The 18,839-nt window shown below is 35.0% G+C and overlaps 1 protein-coding gene across 1 annotated transcript in view; it reads left to right on the forward strand.

Annotated features, from left to right (window-relative positions):
* The window catches only part of LOC145258320 (DNA topoisomerase 2-binding protein 1-like), a 178,246-nt gene that overhangs the window by 72,976 nt on the left and 86,431 nt on the right, over nucleotides 1–18,839 (forward strand). The window contains exons 12-18 of the mRNA XM_080116401.1: nucleotides 937–1,010; nucleotides 5,694–5,783; nucleotides 6,671–6,793; nucleotides 8,563–8,702; nucleotides 11,545–11,634; nucleotides 14,180–14,287; nucleotides 14,509–14,615. Of these exons, the coding sequence (XP_079972527.1) occupies nucleotides 937–1,010; nucleotides 5,694–5,783; nucleotides 6,671–6,793; nucleotides 8,563–8,702; nucleotides 11,545–11,634; nucleotides 14,180–14,287; nucleotides 14,509–14,615 (732 nt within the window). The remainder of the gene's footprint in view (nucleotides 1–936; nucleotides 1,011–5,693; nucleotides 5,784–6,670; nucleotides 6,794–8,562; nucleotides 8,703–11,544; nucleotides 11,635–14,179; nucleotides 14,288–14,508; nucleotides 14,616–18,839) is intronic.

Consider the following 18,839-nt stretch of genomic DNA (forward strand, 5'->3'; position numbering starts at 1 on the left):
TCACTGTTAGGTGACCAGTAGTTTAAGAGTTATCAGTAAAATTAACACACATGATTTATGTGCCATCAGCTACAATCAAAGTAATTAGTACTCAAGATGCATACATACATACATCTACTGTTTTATTTATATAGATTATTATTTGTAGTATAATCTCTCCATGAATGCTTTATACCAAACTAGTGGGGACACCCAATGTTGCCCGGGATTGAATGATGATCCACGAATGTTTCACAATCCTATGTTTTTATTTTCATCGAAATGAGTGAAATCGACCATTTTTCAATCAGATCAATTAATTGCCTGCTCTTGTCAGGGACCCATCGCGGTGCACAGGAGGAAGTTTCACATATCTCTATGCAATAACTTAGTCCACAATTGTAATCTATATTGCACTGTAGAGAATCTACTTTTGATTTTATAAAATTATTTTTATATATAATGGCTTGAATTAAAGTTTAAAATGCAAAAGTCAAATATCATGGTTCAGTTGTGCTCTAAACAGGACCCTTCATTTCGAACACGCCCTGTCATATCAAAGAACCTACTGCTTGTGTGGTAATAAGACCTTTCTGCTTGTGTGAGAATAAAACTTCTCAAATGCACTTGTGATGTTAGGCTGTATAAGATGTTAACTTTAGTTAAAATCGAACTGTTCCTTCTTTCATCAGATTTTTTTTTTATTATTGATTATCGATACTTCTAAGAACACTGTCAGATGCATAAAGTACATCTATGTATAATTTCATAAAAATTGGCCCAGCTGTTTCAGAGTCAATAGGGAATGAACTCACAAAACACATACAGACAAAGTGGAGATAGAGATTTGATGCAGTTCTGTCAAAAGGTTTGGAACCGATACACGCATTCAAAATTTATATGATTTACTGTTTCTAAATTTCTGACATGTTGTATCTTTATTTTTTTGTTTTGTAGATTTATGTGAGTGGATTCAATGGTGCCAGTTTAGAGAAATTAAGAAAGATCATTAACATTGGAGGTGGAACAAGGTATGACCCCCCCCCCTCACACATCTTTTCTAAGTTATTATATAAACAACATTTATCTGTGTATATGCAATTGGTTGTCAAGTACTACAAAACAAGCAGCCACAAAGTTGGTATATTTTTTATCAGCATTGCCCTGGATGAATAATGTCTGAAATAAAAAAAATATATTTTTTATCTATTAAGTATAGAGGTGAATGATTTATATTGTTATTTTTGATAGAGAGGAATTGGCTTAGTGGGGGTGAAAAAGGGTGGGTGGGGAGATATGGAAAAACTAAGAGGGGGGGGAGACAGTGAAAGATAGAGAGAGAGACAGAAATAGAAGTTTTAATATAAACATGTTACACATCTTTTAACTCTTATATTTTATGATTCTCGGAAACTTTGAGTTTGCTAGTCTATTATATAAAAGGCAGTTTTTAAATTTTCTTATTTTGTTTAATCTAAGGAATGGGGCATCTGGTAGGATGTCGCATATTCCAACTGAGAGCTCTTTTTAAGATTCTAACCATCCCTTTAAGTGCAATTGTTTGAATCTCTCTTGCACTTGGTTCACCCAGTATATTTGCCAGCCACTTTTTTAAAATTCTTTGTCATAAGTCCAGTTTCTCCTATAATTACTGGAATGTAGTTATCTGTCAGTATGTCTGTCTGTATAATCAGCTACATATTAAACAAGACAAAAAACTACAAAACAAACACGCACAAAGTTGGTATTTTTTTCATTAGCTTTGTCCCAGATGAATAATATGTAAAATTAAAAAAAAAAATTCTTCTTTTGGAATTAACTAGGCCAGTTTCCTTTGGGGAGGGGGAGCAGGTCAGCCATTTTATGTATTAAAACGAAGTAATTCTGATTTTTCTTTTTTTTTATTAAGGAGTTACTTTTAAGTAATTTTTAATTATTCTCTTATGTTAATTTATTATTTACAAAAAAAGAAAAAGATTAACTTGATTGACATTGCTCTAAGGGGCGGGGGCAACTAAGCCAGGTTTTGTTCAGATGGGGCAGTTTTGGAGCCAATTTAGGTATTAGTTTGAATAGAAAGTGCTGATTCATTCTTTGAGAAATCTATATAAAGGCGTTTATTGGTGTGTATGTTGATAGAGGAATAGGCTGGGTGGAGAAGATAGGTGGTGTAGATAGAGAGGATTAAAGAAATAGAAATTTGATAGGAATATATTGTACTTCTGCTATGGGCAATGCCGGGTAGGCTTGCTAGTCTTATAATTTCTATTTGATTTTTGTTGTTTTTTTTTGTTTTTTTATATGTTTTTTCATCTGTGAGAGGCTTTATTTTGTTGTGTCCATGTTTATGTTAAAACTGTATACTGTCATTGAAGTGTTCGATCATTAGCATTGTTGATGACACCCACCGCTTGGCTTGGCTTTATGTAACCAACTGCATCCTCAACATCACTATCTTGTTGAGATGCCAGATCCACAGACTCGAGGAGACTCTGATGGTTTGACCATACTTTCATCATTCTACAACTGACCTAATTCAAAAGACAATAACATCAATGACATTACCAAGATGGTGCAAGAGGTATGGACGTCAACCGAGGAGTTGGCAAAGCTGATTTACCAGATATACTTGTGTATAAGTCGACTGTAGATTCTAGACAAGTTAAATGGTCCGTCTCATGGCTTTTTCTTGCACAGATAATTTTCTTTTTGATGCTTTTTTTTTTTTTTTTATAAGACATATTATAAATTGTTTCTTGGCATCTGCGAGCGATAATATGTGCATTTACACAGGTGTGGTCTATTCGATTTTCATTCTGATCAATAACATGCTGTAGATTCCAGGCGCAGTTACTCTTTTTAGACATAATTTATGCACGTCCCATAATAATGTGAACATATACGTTAAGTGCCATTAAATGGTTTCATTAAATAGTTGTCATTAAATTGTTAAAACTTGTTGAACTTAGGGGAGAACAACATATTGTAAACACTACATTTCCTAACCTACTAAAAAATGTTATATCATTGAATACATCATATCAAACTTAGGCCTATAGCCACGTTTAGAGAGTGAACATTACGAGAGCTATTGCAATTATTATTAAGCTTTCCATTGAAAAACTGCGCATGTGCTTACATGCTGGCAAACACACTGTAGTGGGGTTCAGAAGGAGTGCGATTAATTACTGGGATTACTGGTATATGCAGAGTGCATTAAAAAAAAAAATGGCGTTTTTTATGTTATGATAGAGTGCTGAGTCGCTCTTTAACAACATTTCCAAAAACATTACCTATATATAAGTTGACCCCAAAAAAGTTACCTTAAAATCGTCTCCCAGAAATTCGACTTATACACAAGTAAATATGGTAACAGTTGTAGCCTACTCGGCTTTGGCATTCAATGATGGAACTGTGATTGACTGCAGTATGCTAAGTAGACAACTATGGATAACTCTAAAGAGGCTGCCTTGACTTGTGATGCTGCAAATTGACTTAAAACCATCTCAACTTACCCTGAGAAAATATTGTTACAAATTCGGACCATTAGGTTTTACCTAACAGTATCAATAGTGACAAAAGCCTAACCTTAACCGTAACCTGTTTACTAGTTTGGATCAATTACATCATTTAGCTTATTTAAAGGACTATACATGTGTCGATCTATCAGACTTCATTTTAAAATGACAATATTTAGTTTGTCCATAAATGCTATAGCTTTGTTAATCAATATTATATTTAATAATAAATTTAACATATAATGAAATAACATATATTTAATATAATGACATATATTAAAAAATATATACAATACATAATGATACATATTTAGTAATATATATAACACATAATGATATATCGCTATATTAGTAAAGTAGCCGCAGGAATTCCCCTCTGGACAAAAGTATCATAGGTTTGCAACAACAGATTCCACGTACAAACTCAATACATTAGGCTAATAGCCACTATCTTATGTAGCTTTCGAACGCCATTTTAGACACATTCAGTCATGATAATAAAATACTATATTGCATCCTATGAGCAACACCATCACAATCGCCCCATCGTTAGAGGAAGGAGTCCTTATTTTTCTCTCTAAATATTTAGTCCTACCACTGTTACCATTTGTCACTGGGGCAAATTCTACACATTTCACAGATTCTGTGATTACACTAACCGTAACTGGCTCATACATAAATAGACCTTACATAATCTTTCCAATTTCCAATTCAGAAATAATTAAGGCTCCCTCACTTATCAAAGTCTGTCCATTCTGATTGGCTGAGCTCTGAAAATTCTCATATTCTGGAATCCAATTTTTTGCTTTATAAATGAACGATTACTAAAATTAAAATATGATGTCACTAAGAGACATATTATTTTGCCTGGCGTCAAGTTCATTTAATGCATAGATTATTATAGTCGTGTGTGTGCGTGCCTACAATACAAATCAGTATGATAGTGGCTTTGTAGCTGTGGGACTGCTGTTCCCTATTATTTTACGGGGTTCACATTGTGTGTAAAGGGGTTATTCTCCCCCCCCCTCTTGCACTCTCACTGCACGTATTTCCTTCTGCTAATTGTTCTTATAGTTTTTGCATGCGTGTGTTTGTGTTCGGTTGAGCATGCATCTGACAATGCAATGACATTTCTTTCTCTTTTTAACCTTCTATTTTTATTTTTTTAGTAAGTTACATCTCTTGGATGCTAGCTGTTAGTCTATTTTTAAATTATGCATAATATCCCCGACTGTAGCCTACGCCCTGCATAATCTGTAACATATGCACACAAACACGCACACACATGCAAACATATGTAGTTTTCTAACTAGTCTGTACTTTGACCTAACATTTTAATAAGTCCTGCCATAAGAACTGGATTTAATCTGAAAATCCTATCTACAAAAAAATATGGTCCGTCTTCTGCATAAGCCCCCATAACATATGTAAGTACAGAATAGTTAACAAAGCCCCTCCCTTCCTAATAATAATGCTATTATTACAGCACAATCCACATTACAGCACGGTTGGCATACAATTGAATTCGATCTTAAATCAAGCCACGGTAAAATTTCAGCAGTAAATGTTTTATATTTGTTTGAATAAAATTCACATCAAAACTAATTGACTCATCATTATCAATTTTGGAGCACAGTGACAGGATAGGAATGCTGAGTCTCTTAACTGTATTCTCAGTAATTACCGCCTTCCGTAGATGTTGTTGTTCACCAAATTTCGGCCAACTAAGCTTGTGACCTGCTTTAGGTAGGATTGAAACCGCTATCTTTAGACAGACTTAGTTGACCAAAATGTGGTGAGATGACGACAACTATGGAAGGCAGTTATTACTGAGGATACAGTTAAGAGAATCAGCATTCTTATCCTGTTGTGGTTTACCATCCAATGAAGCTAATGAAGTCCTGCATCTTATATGACCTCGAGTTAACATTGATTGTGAACTTGAAAAGTTTGTTCATCGTCAAAATTTAAACTTCGGATTTATTTTCCTAACCTTGTGTGCTCATCTCATGTTCTTATACAAAATTTCAGTCTGACCAGACAAATAGTTCATGAGTCATCGATGTTTCTATAGCATAACATTAGAAATACGTCATACAATATGAAGAAGTAAGATCGGTGTAAAACTTTGGCCCATTCTTACATTATCAGGAGTTATTCCGTCTCATGATTGACTTATACATTTTTGTTTTGCAGATTTAACATATTGAACGAAGAAGTAACTCATGTCATTATTGGAGAAATGGTAAAAGCTGACATTGAATATCTACAAAAGGCAACGCATCGGTAATTTTTTCTTTTTTATTTTAAACTAGCGTGGGCATCCAGTGTTGCTCGGGTGTGTTACGGGGGTGTAGTAAGTATGGGAATAAAAAGCAGCCCGGTGGAGGGGGCGGGGGACAACAGGGTGGAGAGAGGTGTTAAAAAAATAAAGGTAGTAGGCTGGAACCCGTAACACAAAGACAAAAAAGAAGGTGAGGTTTAAAAAAAAAAGTGGTCGTAGGCAGGCAGACTTGAACCCGTAACGCGAAGGAGGGAAAGAAGGTGAAGAAAATGTGACGCATTAGCCAATGTCGCCATCACGCAAGCAGAAGTTGCATGCATCGAATTTAAGCATAGCCAATTGAACGTGTGATGATTGAAATACTTTGCCGCTTTTTCGAACAGTTTCGCTTTATACGAGAAAGCCAAACAAACACCCGAGAAGATGCTACTGTGAGAATTTTTTTTAAGTCAATCCAAAAAAGGAAAGAAAGGATGTCCCTTCGCGTGTCTGAGATATTATGATCTGGGAAATATGTGAAAACTTCTCGCGGAATCTAACCGACGCAGGAAGTCTGTTGTAAAAAACCTTTTTTGGACATACACAAACGTTTGCACCCATTTTGCCTTTTATATATTAGATCATGCTGCAGGACTTGTATATATACTCACATATATATATTTATACATGCACACACATATGTTCAAAATATTTTCTTTACTCGTGATATTTTGCAGTTTGTTTTAAAAAATAGAATCACAAGAACCCTTGCATGGAATCAGCTGTGCCTCATTCAAACTCAAATATTATTGACTTCCTCTTAAAATACCTGAATCTAACTTTCCATTTTGTTTTCTTTTTCTTTCTATTTTTTCTTTTTTATTTAATTTATGTTTTCTTTATTTTTTAGGCCGCATATTGTCACGTCAGAATGGCTAATTAATTGTGTCAAGCAAGGCAAGAGTATCCCGGAAAGTCCTTATTATGTGCAAAATATAACATTTGAAAACTTACCTACACCGAAACCACAGAGGTAAACTGCTTTTTTTTTTTCTTTTTTTTTTGTGGTCCCTTTTTAAGTTTCCAATTTGGGAAGAGATTTTTGAGAAATATTTTTAACTAGTCTGGGTGCTCGGTGTTGCCTGGGTGTTTGGAGGTGTGTGTTGAGCAAAAAAAAAAAAAGTGGTAGTAGGCAAGCAGGCTCGAATCCGTGACACGAAGATGGAAACGAAAGTGAAAGAAAACCTGACATCTTACTGCTACTCCATGACGTGACCGGAAATTTGGAATGTTAAAATTAGGCAAAGTCAATCCGACCGATATGATGACTTGCAAAAATGGCTCGCAAAAAATCGATCCCTCCTTGTAGAAAACTGCCCAGTTGAGGATGAAGAAATTAATGTTTTTGGCCAATTTTTCGATATTTGTCATCTGAGACAATGATACCGATCTCGTGAAAATCTATTACCTCTGTTGAATTTTTAGGCAGACATACAAACATACATACATACATTTAAACAGACAGGTGAGATTTATATTATAGACTAGCGAGGGGTACCCGGCGTTGCCTGGGTGTTTGGAGGTGTGTGTGTGGGGGGGGGGTTAAAAAAAAAAAGTAAGTATAAGGATCGAACTCGAACCGTTGAGGCAAAGTTGTAAATTAAAGTGTGAAAAAAAAAAAGTGTGATGTTAACCATTGCCCCACCGCGAGATGCTAACGGAAACACATTTGAATTTATTTAATTACTTGGATTTAGCAGGTGCCCGTTTTAATGAGTTAATGAGGTCAAGTTTGACTGCGGGATAGTATTCATTTACTGCTGAACGCTTTTTTTCCCTCCCCCAAGATGGGGGGGGGGGGCACACAGAGTTTTCCCGGAAAATCTGTTCTGTTACTTTTTACTCATATCATGTTTAATGTTTGTGCAAAATTTAAAAAAATTCCAAGCGTAATTATCGAGAAAAGTGCGGACAGATGAACAGACAAGAGTTACAGGTCCACCCTTTTTTTGTTGGGGGACCAATAAAATTAATCTGAATCCTGTAACTACAAGCCAGGTACTTATACAGGTTTCGATTATAGCTGATGACACTCAAGTCATTTAATTTTTTTATAAATAATTTTACTAAGAATTCTTCATAATTTTGGTGTCAGTTTCAGTTATAGCTAATAATCTCTTTTTTTTATAAATAATTTTATCAAGAATTCTTCATAAGTTATGGTTTCGATTATAGCTGAAGAAACTAAAGTTATATATATTCATAAGTTTGGGATTCGGTTTCGATTCAAGCTGATGAACCCAAGTCACATAGATATATTTTTTATTTTTGAAATCGCAACTTTATAATATATAAAAATCTATAGAACATGAACTCTATAATAATATATACGAAATCTGCAAGAATTAAAATATCATATTTAGGCATATTTTATGATCCGGCTATGCCGGGCATCCCTGCTAGCTTGGATAAATACTTTTGCAGGTTTAACAAAATAGCTGCAATAATATCAGAGCATCTCCATTTACGCTGAATATCTACAGAATGTTAACATTAATATATTACATATGAATCAGTCCTCTGTGGAATTTCCCCAGGTCTTGCTAGTTTAGTATTGTTGATTTAAATAGAATCGTTTTTCTTCATATTTGTCTTACCATTCACAAACAATTTCACAACAACCACTGTTGTTCATATAGTTTTATGATTGCAATTGTAAAATTGATTTGAAATTAAACCCTCCTCCTCCTGATTAAAAAAAAATTTTTTTAATGTTTTATTTTTTTTGTTTTAATTTACCAGTGAAAAATCGTCATTAAAGAAAGACCGCTCATTAGCGTTAGAAAAAGACGCGTCACGTACCCTCCAGAGTGAATTTACAGACAATCTTGATGAGGAAATGGCACTGATGAGTCAGTATCTTCCAGAAGCAAACACACAAAGTAAGCAGCTTTTGAATTTTTGTTCAAGCAAGGCCATAAAGATATCCCATGGTTTGGAACTGGCTATGATACTCAGCATAGCCAGGCATTTATTGACGTCAGTGAGATTGATGGAGAACAAATCTCAGGGAGGCAACTTATATTTTTACCTTTAAGTTAAAATAATGATAATAAATGAAAACAGCTGAAATACTACGGAAAACCCTTGGAGTGTAGACACATGAGTGACAGGCTCAGACGGATTGCTACAAAGCAAAACATGAAGCGCTGCATGGAGCCAGGAACATTGAACCGCATATCTATAAGTTCTATAACCCCACCCGCTCCCTATTACCACATCACTGACCCCCCCCCCCCCCAAAAAAAAGCGTGAGATCAAACAGCCAAGTAAAGTCAAAGTAGGAAAGACTGAGGAAAGAGGACTGACCAGACCTCTGCTGCAGACTACAACGTGATCATTTTTAAATCTAATGTCAACAAATATTGTCATTAACCATCCTTACAAGTCATCAAATTTTCTTAATTCCATTCACCATTGTCAATCCTCTCATAATATTCTTCATCATTCAACTCACAATTTATCCATCCTCCCTTATTATCAAATAATGTGAAAAAAAATAAGTTAAATGGCTTACATGTCCTAAGGTTGTTGGTGATTGAAGTCTAAACAATCCTGGCTTTGTTTTTTGTTTTTTTGTTTTTTGTTTTTTTGTTATCAATTTTACCAGAAGGAAGTAATTTGCATGTGTGTCAATTACTACTTACTTAAGAATATTTCTCTCTTCTGAGAGAGTATGATTTAAAAATTCTAGCGACTGTTATGTTTTGTGAGAGTTGTTGACTGTTACGTGAGTCGTGTTGACTGTTACATTTTGTGAGAGTCGTATTGACTGTTACGTTTCATAAGTATTAAAAAAAAAATACAAAATATGACTCCAAATAAAAACCCAGGCTCCGACACATTCCATATGAGCTCTGAGTGCGTGTAATGCTATCATGAGAAACTACACTCCATGCGCTAAAGTCGACATGTATATTTATTGTCAAGGCTGTGTCTGTCAGTCAGCTGATTGATTCTACAAACATTCTTTCTTAGAACTACATGCCTGTAGTACAGTTTCGTTGGTCTGCTTCTCGGCCAGCTACAGTATAGTAGCCTTCAAGTCCAATGTAAACAATTGCTTGTTGAGCTGTCCCCTTAAATAATCAAGTTCTACCCAACTTATAATACTATTAACGATTGCTAACATGCTTACATTCATTAACTCTTATCCTCGAGTGGCCTTCAGGCATTGATAAGTGGTGAGTCCCTTGTAAAAAGAAAAAAATTGATTTCACCATCTCCTCCGAGCCACAATCTGTCTTCAACTGTGTGCAACTCTCAACTCCTAACCGTCATCAATCGGACACTGTCATCAAAAGATCTATCATAAAACCCTTTGCTAATCCTAAATATATCTCAGGTTCTTTTGTTCCCATTATCTGTCATACTTTAATTAGAACTCCACCTAAAAACCGGCCACACAACTCTAAAATATAATGACTAATTCCCTGTTCTATTCTTTGTCCTAAAATAACTGCCCCACCTTGCTTGCTATTTTAGCTGCTGTTTGTGTGCGTTGATAAACCAATTCCTATCTATTGTGTTTCCACCAACCCCACCTTCCACATCTCTGACACTCGATAAACTTATTTCATCTTTTGTTATATTTCCTTTTCTTTTCTCCTCCACTTCCCAACACCCGGGGTGAGGGCTCGATAGTATTATATGCCAACCAACATGATCCATTGGCAGGACAGTGTTGAAGCAGCTGTAGGTCAGGAAAGATAAAATGTTGACATCCTTCTATATAGAGCACCTGGTATTCCAAAACGGGCACCCATCTGGTACAGGCCAGGCTCAACATTGCTTAACTTTGGTGGTCTAATGAGAACTGATGTGTCATTGTGATTATGCTCTATAAATATAGTTCCTAATTTACATTATCACCTACCATCTCAGTGGCAGTGAGCATTGTTTGTAGTGAATAAATAAAAAAAAAAAATTAATAAGGAGGCCTAAAAATCTTTTGAATTCCAATTGTTATGAAAGTAAGAAAGCAAAACAAGATGAGTTTGAAAATGATATTTGGAAAAGGTTAAAATCGAACTCAGAAGGCAAGAGTTAAAAGATAATAGATATTTAATCCTAAAAATGGAGTCGATTATTCATTCTTTTAGAAATAACTGGATATTAAATATGTCAGTTAAAAGAATGGACAATACGAGTTTAGAAATAATGATTAACAAAACAGTTTAAAAACGATACAATTCAATTTAGGAATTTCTTGGTTTACCAGAGGCGTTTGCAAAGCGCATGTGTAATTTGAACCGTGAGGAAGTCACATTGGTTGACCACGCTTCTGATGTCATCCAGAAAGATTTCCAATATATTGAGACAGGGTTCGAAATTAGGGACAGTCACAGTCAGAACCAGAGAAAGTTGAGTTGGCCACACTGGGAGCTGACGCCCTCTTGGAGGCGAGTGTGGGGGGGGGGGAGATAGGACAATGTAATCGAAAAGGCTTAAATCCCTGACCGTCATCAATCATCCAACTGGTATGAATAACGAATCATGTAATATTTGTAAATTGTTGTTGTTGTCGTCTTTCGTCATTCCGCCAAGGAAACGGTAAATGTGTTTTGTCTATCATCTTGTAAACAAACTGTATAACTCCCCCAAAGTATTATGTGTCCCTGATATATACACTCTCTGATATGGAGCCTCCCCCTATGCAACACAATCTGATACCACATCCTTCCGACGCAATGTGTAATTGTTGTATTTTTTCAAACATTTTAGTGACGGACGATGCATTCAAAAGTATGATTCCATCCAATTTGAACTTGGAATCGTTCGAGTCAACATTGCAGCAACAGAACCAGACGACGAGTAAGTGTTTTCTTTTAAAAAAGATTTTTTTTTTTTTTCTTTATTTTACTTTCTAACGTATGGAATTTCTGATCGGCACCTTCAGAATGATATTTAAAAAAAGAAGAAAACATTGTTTTGGCTTTTGCTTTTTTTTTTTTTTTTTTTTTTTTTTTAACCGATTTATAAAACAACGTAAACATGAAAACATGCACAAGTCAACATTTTCTTTTTTAATATATATACTTGGGAGGCACCACTTATCAAGGCTCAAAAGCCACTCGAGGATAAGTGTTAATGAATGCAATTTGGTAGTGTAGTAATTGCTAATGGTGTAAATTGGTTAGAATTTGATTATTTATAGGGACGGCTCAACAAGAACTTGTTTACATTGGATTTGAAGGCTACCATGTTGTATTTAACCAGGAAGCAGGACAGCAGAACAGTGTTTCTCCAGATGGGCACTTCTGGGAAAGAAGTTTTGTTTAGATTTAGGCACAATTAGAGAGTGGGGAGGGGGATCGTTTATAGTTGTTGTGGCTAGTTGAGTGGGGTTTTTTGTGGAAGTTTGACAAGGGGAGACCATGGATTGGAGTTCAGTCGAGTACTTGCCATGAAAATAATGATAGAGCAGAGACAGGCTCACGTCTCTTTTGTGAGAAAGAGGTTGCAGAGAAGAGAAAAGGGCATCACCCATTAGATTTCGAAGTCAATTTTGAACTCTATCAAGGCTGGATAGGGTGCAGCAAGCAGCTCCTGCTCAGATTTGACAGTAGTACTCCATTTTAGGGTTATCTGGCTTTTATACAGATAGAGAATTGCATTCTTAACCACGAGGGGAGAAGAAGTGAAAGCTGTGTTAATTTATCGTTTATAAAGTGAAATTAACAGGTTCTAGAAAGTCAAGTCGCGTGATGTTTGACCTTGATGCAATTTGCGCTGCAAGCCAGTTTCTGTTTTCCCCGCCCAATCATTCGCTTTTTTATACTGAAAAGCGAAAGAAAGCCTGGCGATCGAAAAATCTGGAAAAAATAGTGCATGAAAGTCGGGCAAATTAAATACACACGCGACCCCCATCCGTAACTCGTACATATTATTATTTAGACAGCATATAAAAAGTTTTAAGAAGGAGCGAGCCAGCCAAGAAGCCTGGCGAAAAAAGCCTTTTGCGGACATACAGAAAAAGTGCAGACACATACATACATACACACATTTCTGCTTTTATATATATATATATATAGATATAGATAACAATTTCAAATACCTGTACAACAAAGTCTGGAAATTGTATAAAGGCATCTTGTAATTTAATCATATTTAATTTAATCTTTATCTGTGCCTAAATCAAAACGTGGATTCCATGAACAAAGCTTCTTTCTTAGAACTGCACGCCTGTGGAACTCTCTTCCGTCTGCCTGCTTCCCACCTGACTACAACTTGGATGTCTTCAAGTCCAACGTTAACAAATTCCTAATGAACCGCCCTCTAAAGTAAACACTTCATTAAATCTCCACACTAACGTACTGTACTTGCATTGCAATAACCCTTATCCCTGAGTGGCTTCCGGGCCTTGATAAGTGGTGACCACCGTATAAAAAAAAAAAAAATGTACATTTTCTTTTTAATTTAATTTAATTTTATTTTATTTTATCATGTGTGAAAAATTCATATTTTTTTTAACTATGTTAACATTCATTCATTTTCTTTTCTGTTTGTTTAAACATACATTCAATTGCTAGAATAACCAGAAATGAGAAATCAAGTGTTAATCTGAAAATGTACCCGAAGTAAAGATCTTAGGTTTATTTTTTAAAGGTAATGAAAATAACATAACACTATAGTATTAGGTACCTATTTACAATACCTCCCCACGGGACAGAGTTAGACACCAGGGTCGTTTTTTAACGTGGAGAAAAGGTACAAAAATAAAAAATTGTCTCAGTCGTGAAGGACTGATCCTCCACTGAAAGAGAACAAGAAATGGAAGTGCAGCATCTGAAGAACAGATGGTATTTATTTGCTCCCCCACCGAGCAAATTAGGCACAAGGCCAATTTTTAATGTGAGGAGTGAAGGGAGGGGGAAGGGAAAAAGGGGACCAGCTCCCGAGAGGTGGGAAATGGGAGCTGGTTAAAGGTCAGGCATGTGGGGTTTCCCCCACATCTGGTCTTTGCTTGCAGTATCTGCCGGAACAGATACTACACTTTGATCTTGACCAAAAGATTAGGTAATCCAAAGATCCAAATGAACTGAAAATTGTTCCAATTTTTCTCTTGTTTTTCAATACTATTATGATTAATGTGCAAACAAAAAACATCTCTGGTTTATTTTTTTTAAAGGTACTGTAGTAGTAGTAGTAGTAGTATTAGTAGTAGTAGTAGTAGTAGTAGTAGTAGTAGTTGGCAATACAAAACCCTAAATTAACCAAAACTAAATTGCTCTGGTCAAGAAAGTTCAGAAATACCCAAAAGGTTTAACGTTTTAAAACAAACTAATCCAAACAAGTGATGTTTTTTTTTTGTTTTGTTTTTACTGACAATAACAATTATTGCGTTTCTCCATTTTAGATTCCGAAAGCTCACAAATAAACGCTCTTTTTTCCAAGAAGAAATTTATTTGCTGTAATTTGGGGGAAATGAAATCAGCAGTTGAAACGGTGATTGTAGAAAATGGAGGTAAGAAAAAGTTTTTTTAAAAAAAAAAAGAAGAAATTTTTTTTAAAATTCAGTTTAATTTTTCAGATTAAATGCTACTTGGGTCCAACTTTTAAAATTCCTGTTTACAATCACTCTAGAGTTGTTTGTCTTTCATTTATTTTCTTTTGCTTTTCCACCGTCTTTCCTATTTTCCTGCCACTCTGTCAGTTTGACATCAAATGAAAATTTTATTTTTCCAGGCAAACTCCTAAAAAATTCCCGACTTATTCCGGACTTTGCTGTTGTTCCACTTGGTGGGTGTGATGTGAAATTAACAGCCCATGAAATTGTCACACATGTTTGGCTTGTAAGTATGTTTGCATGTGTATTGCATTGGTGCCAATATATATATATATATATATATATATATGTATATATATATATATATTATATACACTAGCAGGGAGATTGAGTATTAACAAATGTTTCACCTTCCCATACTTCTATTGTCATCAAAATCGGTGAAATTGCTTACTTTTTAATCAAATCAATTGATTGTTTGCTGTAGTTAGGAAAGTTGTGATGTTAGGTTGTATAAAAGTGTTAACTTTGATCAAAATCGGAGTTCCTTGTTTAATCGAATTTTTTAATTTTCAATACTTATCAGATACATTCCAATACAAGACCTGTGTTGAAACACTCCCAAACACATCGAGTACCTTCATGTGAAATTTTTTTTTAAATCGACAGAGCCATTTCAGAGTCCATAGGGGACAAATTCACACACAGACAGTTCCTTTTATATATATATATATATATATATATATATATATATATATATGAGGGATGTTCCAAAATTCAAAAATGCCTCCTATTTTTATTCTGCCTAAATGGATCAGAGAAGATTGCAAATTGTATTATTATGCTGACTGAACTTATGCATTCATGATCTGAAAGTTTCATCACTTTGTTCAGATATTGATGGTGTGAGACAATTTTTTAAAGCAATCCCTGTCATGAATATGCGTCAGAGCCAGAGGTGCATTATTGAATTCCTCCATGCAGAAAAAATTTAACCAATCAACATTCACCACTGCTTGTTTAATGTTTATGAAGCTGATACAGTTGATGTCAATACAGAAGATGGATTTGTCGATTTCAAAGTGGCAACCGAGATGTGAACAACAAAGCGTGCTTCGAACTTTTATGACCGAGGCATCAGAAGAGGCTGGCAAAAGTGCATTGAGAATGTTGGTGACTATGTAGAAAAATGAATTCTGGAGCACAAAAGGTCGCTCGTTTTAATGGTATCATTCCTGTCTTCATAGCTCTTCAACTTTTAAGTTTTTGAATTGTAAAATAGGAGGCCTTATATTTGGAACGACCTTTGTATAGATAAAGAAATAAAAGATGTCAATGCAAAGTTAAATCATCAAATCAAGAAGAAAAAAAAATCCTTAGGCCATGGTATTTCAAAGCTTAATCTTTGTCATCAGAAGACGAGAAAATAACCAGATTTATATATCTACAAAAAAAAACTTGCATAGGGACATTAGCCTAAAAATGAAATATATGGTTTTGCTATCAGGACAAAGATCACATCTTGGTTAAAACAACCTGTGGAATTAGTGATCAAATCATGTTACCTTGTGATCATTACGTGTCAGTTATTGCAGTATATGCCTCTACTTTGAATAGTAGGCAGGATATCAAAATGGTGTTTTATCAAGATCTAGGGAATTGTATCAAAGGGATACCAAAAGCAGATATGATTCTGTTATTTGGAGACTTTAATGCACGAGTCGGCAATAATCACATTCGCAACACCTGTACTGTCTTAGGAAAATATGGCCTTGGTAATGCGATTCTTCATTTGCAGTTGTGCACTGAACATAATCTTGCAATATACAACACCTTCTACCAACAAAAACTCATTCACAAGATAATTTGGGTACACGCTAGATCAAAACATAGTCATATTCTTGATTATGTCATCATGTGTAAGTGTGATCTTCAGGATATATGTACTCTAAGAGTTATATGGCATGCAGACTGTGACACTGATTACAAACTTAAGTTGTGTATAAGGAAAAAAAGTCAGCCAACGGAGTAAAAGTGCCTAAACGCATCAATGTCTCCAAATTACAAAATAAGAAAGTGTGTGAAACTCTTAGGACCTCATTTATTGATATCTCATTTATTGATATCTCATTTATTGATACCTCATTTATTGAAATCTCATTTATTGATATCTCATTTATTGATATCTCATTTATTGATACCTCATTTATTGATACCTCATTTATTGATATCTCATTTATTGATATCTCATTGATTGATATCTCATTTATTGATATCTCATTTATTGATATCTCATTTATTGATACCTCATTTATTGATACCTCATTTATTGATACCTCATTTATTGATATCTCATTGATTGATATCTCATTTATTGATATCTCATTGATTGATACCTCATTTATTGATATCTCATTTATTGATATCTCATTGAATGGAACTTGGGAATAATTCAGATCACAAATAAGGAGCTGGAATTCTTGGCTTTAAGAAATCCAAGCATAGGGATTGGTTTGATGGAAATGATTCTACAATCACCAATCTTTTGGAAGAGAAGAAAAAGGCTCACAGGATGTGTTTGTGTTCTAATGGATCAGCTGAAATAACTGCAGAAAAAGTGTATAAAGAAGCAAACTTAAAAGTACAGCGTGAGACATGTTGAATGGAGAACAAGTGGTGGGCCAAAATATTAGCAGACATCCAGACCTCAAAAATTCAAAAGATATGTATGATAAAATCAGAGAAGCTTTTAAATCACAGCCGCCAACATTGTACTTGTGAAATCCAAAGATGGTTCTTCTCTTTTTAACAATGATGGAACGATGGACAGTACATTTTCGAGATCTTTTTGATAATCCGTCTGAAGTAAATGATATATATTGATAAATGATATTGATAGTCTCCTTCAAAAGGAGGTTGTTGATGAGATGATGATTGATCCCAGCATTGATGAGACCAAAAGAACATTAACAGAGATGAATAAGGGAAAAGCTTGGAAGGATACCTGTTGAATTATTGCTATTTGAAGGTGATAGCGTTATCAATTCATTCTTGCTGTTTGGCATGGTAATGTTAGCCCTCAAGATTGGATTGATGCAATGATGATCCCAATTTATAAAAAAAAGGGGTCAAAATCTGAGTGTGGTGATTTTAGAGGCATTAATTTGCTTGAAGCAGTGGGAAAGGTTTTACCAAAGATTTTGTTAAATCGTTTGATGAAATGGATTTGTCCCTCTATCATCCCAGAGTATCAATGTGATTTTAGATCTGGCTGCCACACAATGGACATGATATTCTCTGCGTGACAGCAAATGGAAAAATATATGGAGCAGCAAGTGCCTTTGTATCAAATTTTTGTTGATATGACAACAGCTTTTGATATCGTTAATCGCAATGCACTTATTCTTAGGAAACTGTCCTACTAGTTTTGTGGAGTTGCTTCAGCAGTTACACCATAATATGAAAGCCTGGGTGAATAATGGATCTCAATTTCAATTGAAAACGGTGTGAAACAAGGTGATATCCTTGCTTCTACATTATTTTCCATATATTTTGCTGTGATTCTGGTGTGTGCTTTTAACAATTGCGATATTGGGGTGAAGTTTTGGTTTCGTACATCAGGTAAACTTTTTAACCTTAGACATTTCAACACAAAGTCAAAAACTTTTCAAAACCTTGTGCTTGAACTTTTATATGCAGATGATGCAGCTTTTGTTTCACATTCAGAAGCAGACGCACAAATGATTATGGACAAGTTATCAAAGGCTTTGTAAAGCGTTTGGACTTAAGAAAACATGTTATGTATTCCCCTCCTATAGAATACCATATGTTGAACCAAACATCTTGGTTGATGGTAAAAAGTTAAATGTCACGGACAATTTTGTATATCTTGGTAGTATGCTGTATGTTTGATGCTGAGATAAATCACAGAATAGCCAAAGCCAGTTCTGCTTTTGGCAAACTGGAGAAACGTGTGTGATCAGATCGGGGAATCACATCAAAAACAAAGCTAAGTGTTTACGAAGCAAGCGTTATCACTATACTGCTATATGGGTCAGAGACTTGGACAACATATAGAAGGCATCTCAAGTTATTGAAAAGGTTTCATCAAAGTTGTATTTGGAGAATACATATAACTGGAGGAGTCTAACGCCTGACACTGCATGTAGTTCTTGAACAATCAACTGGTACTAGTATAGAAATGAAAATCATTCAAAATCAAATGCGCTAGACTTAGTTAGGATGGAGGACAAAAGACTTCCTAAACAACTGTTTTATGGTAAGACAGAGATAACAGACCACAACATAAACCAAGAAAAAGGTTTAAGGATTCTCTGAAAAACAACTTGAAAATACTTGAGATGGATGTACATAACTGGGAAACCCAAGCGAAAGATTGATCACTGATGTGAAGAAAAACCATCAAAGAAATTGTAAGATTTCAGAGGAGCAGCATGCAGACCTTGCTGTCTTAAAATGTGTTTTAAGAAAGCAAGATGAAAATATAATG

Source organism: Euprymna scolopes, chromosome 33 (assembly GCF_053919585.1).
Source record: "Euprymna scolopes isolate OS-2025 chromosome 33, ASM5391958v1, whole genome shotgun sequence".
NCBI classification, from domain to species: Eukaryota; Metazoa; Mollusca; class Cephalopoda; order Sepiida; family Sepiolidae; genus Euprymna; species Euprymna scolopes.